Raw genomic sequence first — 16199 nt, forward strand, 5'->3', positions numbered from 1 at the left:
AGATCTCTCATGGACCTTGTGCCCTGTTGGGATGAGAAAGTCTGTTTCAGGTGAAAATTAGTGCAAGCACAATGAAAACAGTGTTTAAACTACAGGTCAATTTTTCTTTTGGCAAATCATAATAAATGCTGGTGGTTTTTTGTTTTGTGCTTTGCAATTTCCGTATCTCTCACAATTTCTATATACCTCACAGGAATCAGAGGGGCAGGCAGGAAGGTATAAATTGAGGAACCAGGGAAGATGAGGACTGCCAAGGCCACAAAGCTCTAAGAAATTACTGCTTGGGCTCAGATTTACAGAAACCAAGATAAGGATTTCCCCTCCTTTTAAAAATTAAAACCATAATCAAGGAGGCTGCAAAGCAGCCTCTTGGAGAAGAGCATCCCTTTCTTAATAACTAGTTGGAAAAATAACAGATTTGAGTCTTCTTCTCTCAATGAGGATAAGAACACTTTTCTATATTAAATTTAGGGAATGAAAGTGGATTTCTTTTCCCTTTATCATGAGCTAAAGTAACAGAACCAGATTCTTTCTTGGTCAAATGAAGGTAGGTCAATCAGGAAAGTTCTGACTTTGTATTAATCCATCCGGGGAGTAGTTTCAGGTAACTATCTTAGAAGCTCCTGCCAGTACCCTGTGGGGAAAGTTGAAACCAAGGGAATAAAAAGGCAGGTAGGTCTGTGTTCATCTTACTCAGGCTTCTTCCTTCCTTCGAGAAGCTGAGTTAGGTGAGTAATTCTGGTGCTATGTCTCCATGACATTATCTTCTCATATTTAGCTTTTTTTTAAAAAAAAGATTTATTTATTTATTTATACAAGCACTGGGTACAGTCAGAAGCACGGGAGGGTGAGAGAATTCACCAGAGCCAGAGGGGAGAGCAGAGCAGGCAGATTGACAAAGTACACTGCTGAGGGGAGCAGTGGGCATGGCAGAAGAGGTCTGTGCACCATGTGGGACCTCGCCAGGTGGCCGGGGATCGAACCGGCGCTGCAGAGACTGACGGCAGCTTCACAACCCAGTGCTCAACCGCTGCGCCACTGGGGAGGACCTCATATTTAGCTTTTTTTAAAAAAGATACTCATGAAGGGCTTTGGGTCAATATTCTTCTGTTTTCATTAATAACAAGTTTAGTTTTTACAAGATTCTATTCGAAAGCTTGATCACACAGGGTGGTTCTGAGGATGTGACCTAACTTTCTTTGGCTTATTTGCAATTCTCTTTTCTCAGTTCTGAAGACTCTCAATTCTCACTAAACAAGTATATCAGTGATGCTATCTCCTTTTGACCGGAAAAGATGTTTGTCCTTGTATCTGCTCTATTTCCCATTACCAAACCAGAAAACCCACCTATCTCTGGACCAAACAGACAATGATATTATTTATCAAAATAAATTTATTAAAAGTATTCAAAGACGACTTCATAGTTTAGCTGCCTTCAGGGCACTTTGGCACTCATCATGGACACTGGAGCTTCCTACACAACAGCACACATTCTGATACACACACCATTTGACAATTCAAACACAGACCATTTCAGTTTTAGTGTTACATGAGACAACAGTACTGCTGATATGTAGTCCTAAGAACTTCGATCCCCTTACACGTAGCGAACAGTTTCATGTTACTCGGTACTACAAAACTAAAACTAAAACCACTATGTCGGTAGCATGGACTGACAGAAGGAGAAATGGACAGCCAGCTAGCTAAGGCCACATTATCCCAGACCTATTGATTTTAAATGCTTTTGGACCAACAGTATCATCTGGTGTCTTTCGGTCTCTCATTCTAGTGTGAGAGCCACAGAGCCCACTCTCTCCCTGTGCTCTGTACAGTGATGGAGGCTGTCCCGACACACACCTCTCCCAGGCGGTCACCAGCTTCCTGTGATTCACTACCCAAGTTTGAATCAATAGTTCTGAGTGATGCTTCCTGCACACCCAGCTGAATTCAAGGTCAGTCTTTTTGGCGGGTCACAGCTTCTCTCCTTAAGAAAAACATGAAATGTCCTCCGCGAGGCGCTCCCTCTCATCTCATGTAGTGTGGGGCTCTGTGCTGATCTGAGGCTTTTTACACAAGTCCTGGTAGAATTCTGACTCCAAGAAGCGGGGGTAAGAGTTGTTTTCCATCAGGCTGTACACCCTCTTCTGGGCCGTGGTAAAGCAGCCACTAGTAGCCTCTTGTATATTCTGGGCAATCAGGGTTTTGGTTTGAAAGTCTATGTTAATCTGAAATAGAGCAAATAAGTGGTTTATTATGTATTCAGAGTTGGACACAGAATTCTATTTAATATTTGAAAACAACAAAGAAATTGAAAAGACTAGGGGAAATCATTTTTACCATTCCCACCACCCTTTAATTTGACATCCTTTCAATACTTTTGCTTCCCTTTGGTGCAAAGTGTTTTAAATAGTTGAAATGAGGAAATCTCCCCCCTCTTACCTCTTTTGGAGCTTCTTTTTCTATGAAGTCAGTATATATTTTCCTTGCTTTTGAGGACAACTTTTGGGGCGACTTGGTTTTTTTGAAGTCTTCACAGGCCAGCCAAAATTCAATATTTTCTTCACAGAATTCAGATTTTAAAAAAGCCCTGAATGCAGCAAGACCATCTGAAGGGGGAGAAGAGGAAAGCATGCAGGTAAAGAGCTGAGTGACAAATAATCCCTTTGATTTTTTTTCCCTAGAACTCCCCTGCACCCCACCCCCCCCTAGTTTTACTGTTACTAAGGGTAGCAATTTTCTAGATTTCACTCAAACCTGTAATCCTCAGAATTCAGCTCTTTAAAGCCTAAGGTGCCAGTTCACAAAATGCTTACATTGGCACACTGCTCCAAAAATGTAAACACTTAACTTTGCTGTCAATGTCAGTCTTTATAGGGAGGGCTGCCATACGTTGTCTGGCCACTAAGCCTCCAGAAAGCTCCGTGTGCAAATGGAAAAACTGACTCAACCTTAACGCAGAGCAACTGCCACAACAATATTTTTTAGGCTAATTTCCCTTCCCCACCTGGAGTGCATAAGCCATGCATTTCCTTGGTTAAACACTGGGGAATAAAGGAGAAAAAAACAGGCCTTAGAGGACAGTGACTGTGGAGTGGAATTCTCCTGGGCAAGCTGCTCTACTATTGTGTGGACACAAACTTTCCAGACTCCTAAGATCCTTGGAATGGATCAAATTCAAGAGGTTAACTTACATTTACTGGCGAGCAGCTCATCGAAAGCTTCCGACCACAGCTGTGCTTCCTCAGGAGAAGGTCTGCAAGAGAAGTATGCATATTAGCTTGAGCCCAGTACAGTTCCCCTTTTCAGTCTAGTAGCTAGCAACTGCATAGTTACCCACGACAAGATATGCAACTTACTTGATGAAGGTTTGCTGCTTGCTTTTCTTGTTGGTTTTGGGTTTTCCGGGAGAGGAGGAATTTTGCAAGAAGTAGCTCAAACGGGTCTTCCAATCTTTTAATCTAAAACAAACCAACAAAAAAGATATTCACTAAGTGATAACACTTTAAATGACTACCCCTGCTGAAGGCATTTTTACCAAATAAAGTCATCCAGTAACTATAGACAAGCCAAATAGGACAAAAATGAGAATTCTGCAAGTCATTCTTATTTAACATTTACACCAAGCACCTATGTATTGAATATAATTAGCTGCAGCCAGGCACTGGAGCATCACTACTAGCTTTGTAACTAAGAGTAGAACTACTTAAAATTATTAGGGTGTTGTAATGAATATGGTTTGCTTAGTTCAAAAGACGTTATTTCTGTCCTTCAGCAATTTTCCTGCAACGTTAATTACATTTCCAAGGCATTTCACTGAACACATGCAACAAACAGTGGAACAGCTTTGAGCTGGTCATTCTCCATGCTCCATGCTGGCTCCTTTCCTTCTACCTTTAGAGCAGGAGGCTCTGTACCACTCTAGCAGCTGTCTACAATGAGGGTTGTGTGTGCCCGTGCTAGTAGTACTTTACCCTCCCCTCGACAACAATCACTTAAAGCAGAGGATGCAGGACAATTACTGTTCCACAATCGTGAGTGAGATCTGCTGTTCAATTTAGAAAAGGGGACTGAAAGCGAATATATTCAGAACCAGCACACATCTCCATCCCAGTAATTGTGGAAGCTAATCCGAACTTAAAATGCAACGTAAGGCTTTTGGGGACGCATTTCTGATGCAGGATTCTTTGATGTCATTTTAAAAATGAAGGGGACAAAAAGCCAACTCCTCAGTTTCTTAGTGCAACCACCACCACCTCCACACCAAGATTTTTTTCAGTTCCTAAATTCTACCCGAAGCTTTGATCGTTTCTCAAAATAAGGAGATACCATACAGATTAAACCTTCCTTAGCACGTTAACCTTTTGCATACACCCCCTCCTTTGCAGAGGCGCAGACTACATTGTTTTTTCATGCTAAAGCCGAACCCAAAGGTATGGCGCTTGCAGCAAACCGGACAGCTAGGTATGCAGGGGATGCGGGACAAAGAAAGCCATACTCACAGGGTCCGCTTCATTTTCTCCCGCTTCTCCTCGCTCTTGGGGCCGTTGCCTGCGCTCTTGTCCATGGATCCGCAGTCGTGCTGGACAGCCAGGAACATGGCACTTTGCATTATCGTCTTCCCGCTGGGGACGCCGTTGTGTGCGAGCGGGCTCGCGCCGCCGCATTTATAAGGGTGCAGGGGCGGGGCCTCACGGCGACACCCCGCCTGCAGAGAGCGCCCATTGGCCGATGGCAGCGTCGCGGGGCGGGCGGGGTGAGCGCGGGCCTGCGGCGGTCACGAGCGCCCACTGAGGGTCTCGGAGGGAGGCCCTGCTGACGTCTGCGCGCCCCGCTCGCTCGCCCTTGGCCCACACCGCGCCTCGGCCGGGGCGTGTGGGCACAGACCCAGGCCTGTCACTGGGCGCAGTGGCTGGCGACCTTTCAGGACTGTGTGCGCCTCCAGCGGAGGGACCGAGCAAAGCTGGCGCCAGCAGGATCGTGGCTTGCCGTGCGCTCCCCTCGCGCCCCTAGTCTCCCCTCACCCAAGCTTACCTTCCCCAGATCACCAGCCCGGGTCTTGAGTGCTCCCCAGGGAAAAGGCACTGGCTGCGAATCAGAGCGCATTGCCCTGTTATGATTTAAGAAGATACCCCCTCCCCCATTTTTTGGAGCAGGAGTCCCAGCCCCACGCCTCTTTTCTTGATCGGTAAAACCGGGACCACGGGGAGACCCTCCCCTGTTCCTCTCTGCGACGCCATTAAAGCTGGGGATGGAAACGATGAACAGGAAGAACAGTGACGGTCCAGGGGCAGGTGGTGTGGTCTGCTCTGCAGATTGCCTGGGCATTCTCGGACATCAGGAATGATCCTCAGGCAGGAAGGAAAAGGAGAAAGTGACTATTTAACGACAGTGCTTTAATGGGTTGTGCGTATTTGATCCCCAATATACATGTGTGATTGTGTCTGTTTGTGGGCTTGCAGGTTTCTATGTACGGAGTCCTTGGGTGCCTCTCTTTCCAGAACAGAAGTCACAGATTTTCTCCTGATGAAATATAAGGAAACACTAAGAAACCCGCAGCCGTAATGCACCTTGTCATAGGCATGCAGGGATGCAGACTTTCCTTGTGAGTCATCTTTGGGTTGGCTTGGAATTTACCAGAACACTTAATAATTAAGCAAAAGGGAAGGGGGAGGAGAGGATAAACTAACATTCTGCTTGAATATGTTTAATTTGTCAATTTTTCAAAAGATTACTTCTACTTTAGCAGGTTTTAAATGGTTTCATGAATAAGGACAAATAACCTCAACTATAAATAATTGGATTTCAGAAAACGTTATCAGGCTGTGCGGTGGAATAATCATGTGGTGTCCCCATCAAGCATTAAGTAGACACTAAGATTAACAGCAAGGTATTAATTAAACAATGTATTCTCTCTACTTTGCATAAGAATCATTAAAATAATATTTGAAGGCGTTTAACATATTCTTATAGTGAGCTACCAGTAGTTGGAGCTCCAGGTTTGGTTTGAGGGGTAAAATCTGAAATTATTATTAAAGAGAACAGCCATGTACTTTACCGTGGAAAGAAAAATCATTGAGTTTTCAGTAATCAATGCCTTAAAGCATACTATTTTCTCAAGCATATGCTCCTCATCTTTAAAAGGACTTTACATAATATTTTCTACATCTATTTTTAATGCCTGATGATTGGATATTTATTAATATGTGTAATATGCAGACCCTTTTTCTTGCCAATATAAACCTTAACATATTTTCCACTTAGAGCATCAGATGGTAGGATTCCCTCAGCAGAAAGGCTAGTATTTCTGACAAAGACGTAGCAAGAGAAGGGAACTGGACTCTTGTCAGGAGATCTAATTAGAATGTCAGCTTAAGCAATAAGTGCTAAGGTAACTCTTGGAACAGCCCCATCCCACCTCCATGAACCCCATTTTCCCATCTATGGTAAGAGTAATGTGTCGTTCTTGTCAACCTTATTATGCGAATCTTATGTGAAAGGCCTTAGTAAATTCTAAAATTCGATACAAAAGTTTATTAATTTGCTTATGTATGGAAAAAGAAATATCAGGGAGTATAACTATTCAGGTAGAAAAATCTTTAAATGATTAATCCAGAGTTAATCAGGTTTTAAATGTATAAGTACAGTAAAATAGCAAGACAACATCACAGATCTGTACAGTATCAAGCTAATGATAATAAATGCTCTCTGGATAATAAGGAAACAGAGTAAACTGACATTTAAATTTTAGCAATTTCCAAGAAAAGTTTAATTCTCTCTAAATATTCACAAAAGTGTGTATGTATTTTAACATGTAATTAACTAGTTTTAATATAGACTATTCTAGATAGTTCTGTGTTTTATATAAAATTACTTGCTTTTTTCCACAACCATTTCTGACTGACAACTGATATTAAGTGACAGCAAATTGAATGTTTTCCTAAAAATTATGAGGGTGATTGATAAGTCTGGATGTAAATTAACATCGTTTCTGTATCTATGGATAAGTTGAAGTATTAAGGCCAATACCTATTACAGACCGAGAAACCTTTTCATAAAGAAGCTGCCATGTTATCTCTTTTATAGACAAGCTGATACAGTTGAAGCAATGTTTGATGACATCCTTTTTTTTTTCCTTGTTGAAAGTGGCTTTTAGGTAAATGTGATTGTGCAAGATCTGGATGGAACATATTTTCCATTCTGTGGTGAAGGAGGAAACAATGCAATTGTTTGTCAATGTTGCCCAGCAAACAACAGCATGGTTCTATCTTGAATCTTCCGTGCCCTCTGCTGGAGAGGCTCATGAGGCCTTACTGCTGGAAGCTGTCAGTGGTGGTAGTTCTTTTTATTTATTTATTTATTTATTTATTTATTTATTTATTTATTTAATTTTACTTTTATATTCCCTATACAATTGCAACCCCCTTATTTTGACCCCAATCCCTCCTTTCCTGGTGGTGGTTCTTTAACTTTTTGAATTTAAAAAAGTTTTCAGTTAGGGCCTCTCTGGTGGTGCAAGGGGTTGAGCGCAGCGCTGTAAAGCTATTCATAGCCTCTGCAGAACGAGTTCGATCCCCGGCCAGGGAGCTACCCACATGGCACATCAGACTTCTCCTGACTCGCCCACTGCTCTCCTCAGCAGTGTACTTTTGTTTCTCTGCCTGTTCTGTTCCCCACTCTGTCTCTGGTGAATCCTTTCCCCTCCCACACCTCTGGCCTGTACCCTAGTTCTTGTAATCATAAATAAATAAATCTTTAAAAAAAAAAAGTTTTCAGTTACAGAAAGCAAACAAACAAAAAAAATCCAAATTTTTAGCTATACCAAAGTAATAACAAAGGGAGACTACACTTCTCACTTCTACTCCCAGTGGAGGTGACTGTGTATGTAATTAGATACATACATAATATGTATATAACAATAATACATATTATTGTTAAGTAAAAATATTGACATGTAGTACTTTTAATATTTATTAGAAATTTAGGAACCAAGATATACAGTTCTTTATAAAACTCATACACATTCGCATCCCATTCCTATGTTGCTTTGTGCTTTGTTTTTTTCGGTCATTTTTTAGTTTCTAAATTTGTACAGTTGTAAAGCTGCTGCTTACCTAATGAAATCTTAACTCAGTGGTTAAGTTGAAGTAAGGAAAAAGCCCTCAGAAATGAAATGCCAGTTGGCAAGTGAGTCACTGGAAAAAATGAAAACTTTCTAGTGCCCTAATTGTTGGCCATATTGAGGGAACGTGATACCTGTCTTTCCTTCCATCCCTCCCTCCTTCTTTTTAACCTTTACCTCATTTAATGTTAGTTGGTGAAATATTCTTTCAATAGAATGAACACATGATCCACCAGATTCTGTACTCCACTCTTCACCCTGAATATGACCAAAGATTGAAAAAAATTGTGATTAAAAGAATTTTACTCTCAGAAGCTAGCCTTTATATACTGCTCACAGGCAAATATATCAGATCATTGCCATTAGAAACGTGGTGTGTTGAATTGCCTCAACTAAATTTTCTTGTTTGATGTACTTTTAATGAATATACTACTATACTAAAATATTTTCTTTTTTTGTGCTCAATTTGTATAAAACACATATGCCCAAAGCAACTAAGATCACAATGAGTGTCCTTTTTTTTTTTTTTTTAAGATTTATTAAGGGGCCTCCCCAGTGGCGCAATGGGTTGAGCACTAAAAAAAACAAAAGATTGATTTATTTATACAAGAACTGGGGTACAGGCCAGAGGTACAGGAGGGTGAGAGGATTCACCAGAGACAGAGTGGGGAAAAGAACAGGCAGATCTACTGAGATACACTGCTGAGGAGAGCAAAGGGCAAGACAGGAGAGGTCTGCTGTGCCATGTGAGTTGCTCTCTGGCCGGCCGGGGATCGAACCTGTGCTGCAGAGGCTGCAGACAGCTTCACAGTGCTGTGCTCAACCCATTGCACCACAGGGGAGTCTCCGAATGTCCTTCTTAGAATGAAATTCGCTTACTAGGAAGCCAATCAGAGAGAAAGATAGTGTTTTTTCCTCAGGGATGAATCAGTATTTTAGTCTAATACTTGACATTTACTATAGAGTAGTTATTTTGATAATTCCAGTTCAATGATTCTACCTTAACTCATCCATGGCATAGAGTATGTTGTACTTCAAATGCAGGCAGGTCCTAATCAATTTAATAGCTCCCTCCTTAATAAAAGCATCTGGATTCTCTTGGAAACTAACAATAGGACCATCACAAAAATAAAAAATGAGTAAGCATTTTTCCAAATAGAAAGCTCTAAGATACATAAAAATACCTTTTTTATGTTTTTGGAGTTATTACATTTGTAGGTTAAAGAGCCAGATTATGACGTCTTAGTTGGGGGTTGTTTTCAGTCTGTCTGTTGCTGCTGTCTTCTGGCACAGTGGGTGACACACAATCTTAGGGGGAGTGTAAAGGAGCAATTCTAAATACCATCTTATCAAATAAGTTACAGAACTTTAAAGGTGAAGCTAGGAATTTCTTTTCCTGGCATTTCTGACTAGGATTTTAATTTCAGTTCACAGGATTTTATTAATATCATTTGAGTAAATTTGATCAAATCATTGCCTTTTGGGGCATGTTGGGATCATAATATACAAGATTTCAAAGGTCTATGTGATATGTGTTGCTAAGAATCCATTTTTTCTTCTTTCTTTAACTGTTAAGAAGGGCTACATTTCATCAAGTTTACTGACTGTTCCTATGTAGAGAGTGTTGCTCAACTTTAGATACTGGTTTCCAATGTCTTTTTTCCACAACTACTTCATAAGAACCTAAAAAGTTGTGGGTTTTCTATCCTAAACACATATTAGAAACAAATGGAAGTTCCCAAATCTTAACAAAATTACATGGAAAGTGCTTTCAAGGAGATATCAGTAAGTTGACACAATTTCCATGTTGTAAATATCCTTCTTAAATGCTGAACTAATGGCACTAGACCCCGACACATTCTCAGTTCCAAAAGAAAAATTAATTTTTCATCTCCCTTCATAAATTATCCTTAGGAGAGCAGGGTGGTTGGAGGGTTTGTCCACAAATCAGGACACTTGCCTTTAGTTTCTAGTTCTTGGTATTATTTTAGTTAGGATCACAGGCAAATTGCTTCTCCTTCTGGTGCCCAGGGTACACATCTTTAGGATGGGAGTAAATGATACCATCTTTCCTTTCCAAGGAAATGAATATTAAAATAGTGTAGGACAGGCTTGAGCACTCGGTTGATGAGTGTACATAGTGCACAGGGTAGGCCCTCGGTGAAATTTTGGAGCAGGACTAGTCTCTTTCAGGTCTGGTGCCCACTAGTTGGTGTGGCTTCTTGGGTGATATGTCTCTCATTCAGATAGAAGGATTGAATCAGAAGAGGACCTCTAACTCTTCAAGGAGCACCTGGAAAATCTCCTTCTTTTCTCTGGGAAGGAGGAACTATTTTAAATTTGGGGTGTCCGAGTTAGGGGTGAGGATCTTGCTCTGTGGTCCTAATCCTGGGAAGACTGCATCTGTTCTATACCAGGTACTGGACCCCAGTCCCACCCCACCAGTGCCTGATATTTCTCCTTCCTTGGGGGTCTGTTCATCTATTGGGTAACCTGGTGGTCCCCTTGGGTATTTCCAAATGCTTCATTGGGGATCTCAGAATGGAAGTCACTTTATGAAATATTTAACTTGTTCCTCAAACATGTGTTGGAAAGAACCAGCTCTTCACATGCTAATCTTTCATCTAATTGGGAAGAAATTTGGAAGAATTCTCCCCTATATTTATAGGCTGATTTATCTCTACCTGGATTATTGGGTAAAATTCATTTCTTTTTCTCAATGAAGTTTGAAAAAGTTTTCTGTTTTCCAGAAGATGGGAATTCTGATCTGAAGCCACTCTATGTTGCTGTCTGAAGTTGTTCTTCACTTTTCTGAAGTACTTGGAAGGTCATTTTACCTGTAGCTACTTGAAATTGGATGTGTTTTGATGCATCTTTTAAACACTGACATTTCTTGAAAAGTTAACCAGCAGCTCCCCTTGTTATAGATGTTTATCTTCTTCTTTGCTCAGTTATTTTTCTAAAAATCTGTAATCTAAACCCAAGCAATGAGTTGAGAGGTCCAGCTCTTATTTAATGGCCTCTGGTGTCTCCATTTTTGATCGATTGTTTTGAGTCTGGCTTCTGTTAAAGTCGATTCAAGACATTCAAGTTCCTTTCAAATTAGATTAAACTTAACAAAAATTTGACATGTTTCTTCCAGAGGGCAGAAATTTCAGTGGCCAGTTCTCTGTCTCCACTTGCATATTAAGATACGCTTTTAAAGATTAAAAGTCTGACTATGATGATAAATCTTCCAGAGTAATACATGGGGGTTTGATTCTGGTTTTAGCTTCTGTGGCAAAGAACTGGTACAACACAGAGCACTGAGGCCATGAGCAGCCCTCCAGGCTCCCCTCAGCCAGTCTGAGCCATTGTACACTGGCAGGACTGATGGACACACAGATTATAGGAAACGCCAGTGGGCATTCTGCTTACAACTAATCCAGTACCAGGTAACTAGGGAAGATCTTCTTAGAGGTGATGGAAGGCAGACAAATATAATAAATTACTGACTGATGTGCCTTGTTCTTTTGAATAAAATTTGCATTTTGTACCTTATTTTACCCAAAAAGGCTAAAGAAAACATTTTATTCTCAGAAACTTTCCATCTTTTAATGTATGTGTGAAGGGCTGGGGGGAAGACCCTACAGAGGTTACAGCTTGTTCCATTAATTCCACTTCTAAAAATGAAGGAAGAAATATGTGGATTTTTTTAAAAGTTTTCATATCTCAGAATGTACAGTCCAACATTAAGCCATGAAAACATGACTTTTCCCAAACTCTTGCATGTGGTGAAATGTTTGATGATACGAAAGCCCTTCAGGGGGCTCCTGTTTAGAATGATCCTCTCTGGAGGTATCATATGTTGGATGTGACTTTCCTGACAGAAGACTGACCCACAGGCCTTGGGGGATCCAGACTTTATCCAGCTCAGTTAACAACTCAGTCTTATGGAAAATGCATCTGCCCACTATCCGGTTTTGACTGTTTTGGCTGGACTGGCCATCTCTACTGCTGTGGCTAATGCTCGTTCATGCATTCTGGTAAAGGCAAAAAGATCTGTATGCTCTGGAGAGAGATCAGAGTGTTATCCATGCATTTTGGAGTACGTTAGAAGTTGACTGATTTGGCTCTGCAGAATTTGCTGGGTCCTCTCTTGTGTCTTGAAGTTGGGGGTGGGGGGAAGGGAGAAATGTGTCATCTGATACAGACTGGTGCAGCTCTACACTTGGTTCTGCTCCTTCTAGCTCTCACCCTTGTTTTGTAACTTGTGGAAAAGCAAGGTCTTTTTACTTTTCCTCTCATAGTAGTGGTGGAGCACAAGGCAACTGAGTTGTATTACAAGAAGTTGACTATGAGATCTCACCATCTCCTTTAGTGACCTTTTCTCTTATGAAATCATGCTCCTGAGGGAGCTTGTAGGTTTTCTCAAACCGGGATATAGAGTGGGCGTTGGTATAGTCACCCATTTCTTTTGTTACTTGAGCTTGATTCACCAGCTACTGTGAAGTTGGGACACATGAATTGATGGAGCTCAAATCCCACTACAGTGAGCATGAGCTCAGAGACAGCTAAATGCATGTTCCCAAGTTGCTGCACTATGACTAGGTGAGGAGAGACTTCACGGTCTCTCTTCAGGTTTATCTCTTCTACTTTTAGGCTTCCATTACCTTCTCTGAAGACCAAGAAATACGAGGGTGGGGTGGGGTGGGGGAAGTCCCTGTATGAGTCCGGTGGGGCTCAAGCTAGTGTGAAAACTTCATCTTTGGGAGAGCTGAGGTAATTTTTTTTACTGAGAGAGTTCTTTCTTTGACCCTTTGTAGAGTTTTGTGGAAAGAATAAATCAACATCTCTGTCAAGCTGCAGGGAATGATTTACTGAGTCATTCCTCCTACTCCCTTGCCAAAAGATGATAAGCCTTTACCTCTTATCCTCAAGTACCCAGCAGAAACTATACACTCTAGAATTTCAGACAACTTGACCTTCTGTTCTTTATCTTTCTACTTTCAGAGAGACCTTGACTCCTGGCCCTTGTGGAATACCATGATCTGTTGGACTGATGAAAGGCTGTAATAAAACCCTAGGGCCATATGAAGAAAGTGCTCTCTGCTTTGTTAAATTGCTGCCAGGATGAAGTGCCTCCCTTTTCTTTCTTTCCTTTATTTATTGAAAAGAAATTTTAATACTTTTTCTATTAATGTAGATGGATTTACAACATTGTCAATGATTCAGAAGTCTAGGATCCCACCCTTTCAGGTGTTTGCTACCACACCACACCCTGTCCTTTAAGTACTAAATATTTAAGGTTTCTTTTTTGCCCTATCTTGTATAAACGGATCTCTTTAACACACTGATTTTTAGATTTGAGAAAGAGCAGGGTTTAAGAACATCATGAAAAGGAGAAAGTGTGTTTGTGAGTATGTGTGTATTGGGGTAGGGTAGAGAAGGGAAAAGTGATGATGACTTTGAAAAGTTAGAAAGCTTACTAGAAATGTGAGTTTAAGGTGGTAGAGAGAGTTTTCTCCACAAGTCCCCTAGATCTAAACTGGGGAATCTTTGTAGGGATGTTAAATTTACTTTCTACTTTCAATTTTCAAACTTCGTAGCATCTGTTCACTTGTCTCTTTTTTTTTTATTAAAGTTTTTTTTTTTTTAAAGATTTATTTATTTATGCATACAAGAGCTGCAGGAGGTGAGAGGATTCATCCGGGACAGAGTGGGGAACAGAACAGGCAGACTGACTGAAATACACTGCTGGGGGGAGCAACGGGCTAGACAGGAGAGATTGGCTGCGCCATGTGGGTTGCTCCCTGGCAGGCCGGGGATCGAACATGTGCTGTAGAGGCGGATTGCTTCATAGTGCTGTGTTTAACTCCTTGTGCCACCAGGGAGGCCCCTGTTCACTTGACTCTAAAATGATGAAGCTCCTTAGATGTTTTCTGCTTTGGCTTTGCACATTCACTCTGTCACCCACTCCCATAAACTCACCGTGGTCGACATGCTGATTAATTCCAGGGCTGATATCTTTCCTCATCTCAGACTCTTATGTTGAGTTGCCTGTTAGTTAAATTCACTTAGATGACTCATTGATGGTTCAAACAAGCTTGTTAAAAACAGAAATTCTCATCTTTATACCTAAACTTATTTCTTTGCCTTTGTTCTCTTTGGAAATGAATGTTACCATCATCTACTCAGTGACAGAACTTGCAGTGGGCAAAGCAGTCACCTTCAATTTCCACGCTGTTCCAATTCCATATTGAATGCATCCTCCCTATCAATTACAACTTTTAAATGTATCTTGAAACTCTAAACTTCTCTTTGCTCCTATTGCACTTTCCTAATTTGATCTCCATCTCTCTTATGGACAAGACTTCTAATTGATCTCTCATAACTGAGCCTCTTTAATGAATTACCTCCTTTTAGCCTTTATGATTTTACTAAAACACTTATCTGTTCTTTATTGCTTTTCTGGTTAAAACCACTAATGGTTTTCCATTATCCTTAAGGTAAGTTCCAAATTCCTTAAATTGGCATACAAAGTCCTTTTTATCTGGGTCCTGAATTCCTTTCTAGCCTTTTATTACCCATGCCTTGCTCTCTGTGCTGTCATCCTACTGAATTGTTCTTTTACTGCTGTCTACACGCCTTGTTTCCTCTTTGCTCTCGCCCTTTGCTCCTGCTGTTCCCTCTACTTAGACCTTTCCCCCATCCTTCCCACACTTCATCTATCTCCTATTTTATTCATTCTTTAGGTATCACTTAAATGAACTTTCAGTCCTGGAGAACACCAACATTTTCTCCCTACACTAAGAAATCTGGATGAAGCACTTCTCTACATGCTCTAATAGTACCTGTCAGTTCTCATGGCTCCTAAATGTTGACCTACACAGAAGTTCTAATTGCCTATTTTCTTTCCAGAAACACCCCTCCCCCTCACCAGACTGCTTTTTAAATTAATTAATTAATTAATTAATTAATTATTTTTTTTTTATTATTGTATCCGGAACACAGAGTGTACTCAATAAATACATGTTGAGGAATGGATAGATAGAAATATGAATGAATGAGTGAATGAATGATTACTTTTCCAGGGAGTACGCCATCTGTTATCAGTGTGAGCTTTGTTAGAGGTTCATATGTTGATAATATCTATAATTAAATTCTGATCGTAGCCTTATAAAATTTCCATAAGAATATAGAATTGTGCAATACTTATAAATTCATTTTCCATTTTTTCTGTAGTATTTTTTCTTTTCAAAAAATTTGAAATAATTATTTATTGTTTTTGAAAAATATGGCTTAACCTGTTATAAGAAGGACACTTTGCTTATTAAACTACTTAACAGAGATGCAAATTAGGAGAAAAATTTACTAGGCAGTGATATACAGGGTATTCATTTAAAATACTATACATGCGAGTAATTTCACATGTCCTCAAGTAAAAAATTCTTAAAATATCTCCATAGAATTAAAAAAATCACATGGGAATTTGTTATTGATTCTCATTTCACTGTCTACTGCAATACATATTTAAATGATGCCACACATATTTTTGATATATATTTTGATATATATTTCAACTATATATATTTGTCTTGATCAGAAAAATAATAAATCAAATCTAATATAAAAGTAACTTGTTTCTGAGGAACTCTCAATTCTTAGGAATTCCCATTTTGAACCATTATGTAATAAGTTGCCCCTTTTTCTTCTGTCAAATAATGGACGTTGGTCTAACACATTTCAGACTTTAGAGGACAGAATATTCCCTAATGGATTTAAATCTTTCACAATTGTAGAAAATCATTTTCTTCATACTTTCACTGTTTTTAAGCTCTGAATTTTTTTCACATATAAATACTGTTGCATTATTTAAATTATGTTCAAATTTATTATAACATTATAATGTAATGTATATTATGTACAGTAATCAGTTTAGATAATTTCCTTCAGTTTAAGAAGAAAAAACTGTTAGGACAACCTTATTAAGAGTTGGATAGTATCTTGACCTTACACATTTGCATTCCGCGCATTAACACAGACCTTTAAAACCAAAAATGTTGGGAAAAAAAAAAGAAACAGAAATAGAAAGGGAATC

The 16199-nt window shown here is 40.0% G+C and overlaps 1 protein-coding gene across 1 annotated transcript; it reads right to left on the reverse strand.

The window, feature by feature from the left end:
* Positions 1–1068: 1068 nt before the first annotated feature.
* On the reverse strand, positions 1069–4647 carry RGS2 (regulator of G protein signaling 2). The gene is made up of 5 exons (XM_037495849.2): positions 4500–4647; positions 3357–3458; positions 3192–3253; positions 2440–2606; positions 1069–2225 (listed from the first exon to the last, which is right to left on the reverse strand). The coding sequence occupies exons 1-5, from the start codon at positions 4607–4609 to the stop codon at positions 2031–2033; spliced, it is 636 nt and encodes a 211-aa protein (XP_037351746.1). The 5' UTR covers positions 4610–4647; the 3' UTR covers positions 1069–2030.
* Positions 4648–16199: the final 11552 nt, after the last annotated feature.

This window comes from Talpa occidentalis, unplaced genomic scaffold, assembly GCF_014898055.3.
Source record: "Talpa occidentalis isolate TD23 unplaced genomic scaffold, MPIMG_talOcc4v2.1 talOcc4.8, whole genome shotgun sequence".
In the NCBI taxonomy this organism is placed as follows: Eukaryota; Metazoa; Chordata; class Mammalia; order Eulipotyphla; family Talpidae; genus Talpa; species Talpa occidentalis.

Excerpts from the sequence above, each read along its gene's own strand:
- RGS2 (XM_037495849.2), bottom strand. The coding sequence starts at position 4,609 with ATGCAAAGTGCCATGTTCCTGGCTGTCCAGCACGACTGCGGATCCATG. Across the intron at positions 3,459-4,499 it reads GAGAAAATGAAGCGGACCCT|ATTAAAAGATTGGAAGACCC; the intron begins GTGAGTATGGCT and ends GGTTTGTTTTAG. Across the intron at positions 2,226-2,439 it reads AAAAAGAAGCTCCAAAAGAG|ATTAACATAGACTTTCAAAC; the intron begins GTAAGAGGGGGG and ends GCTCTATTTCAG.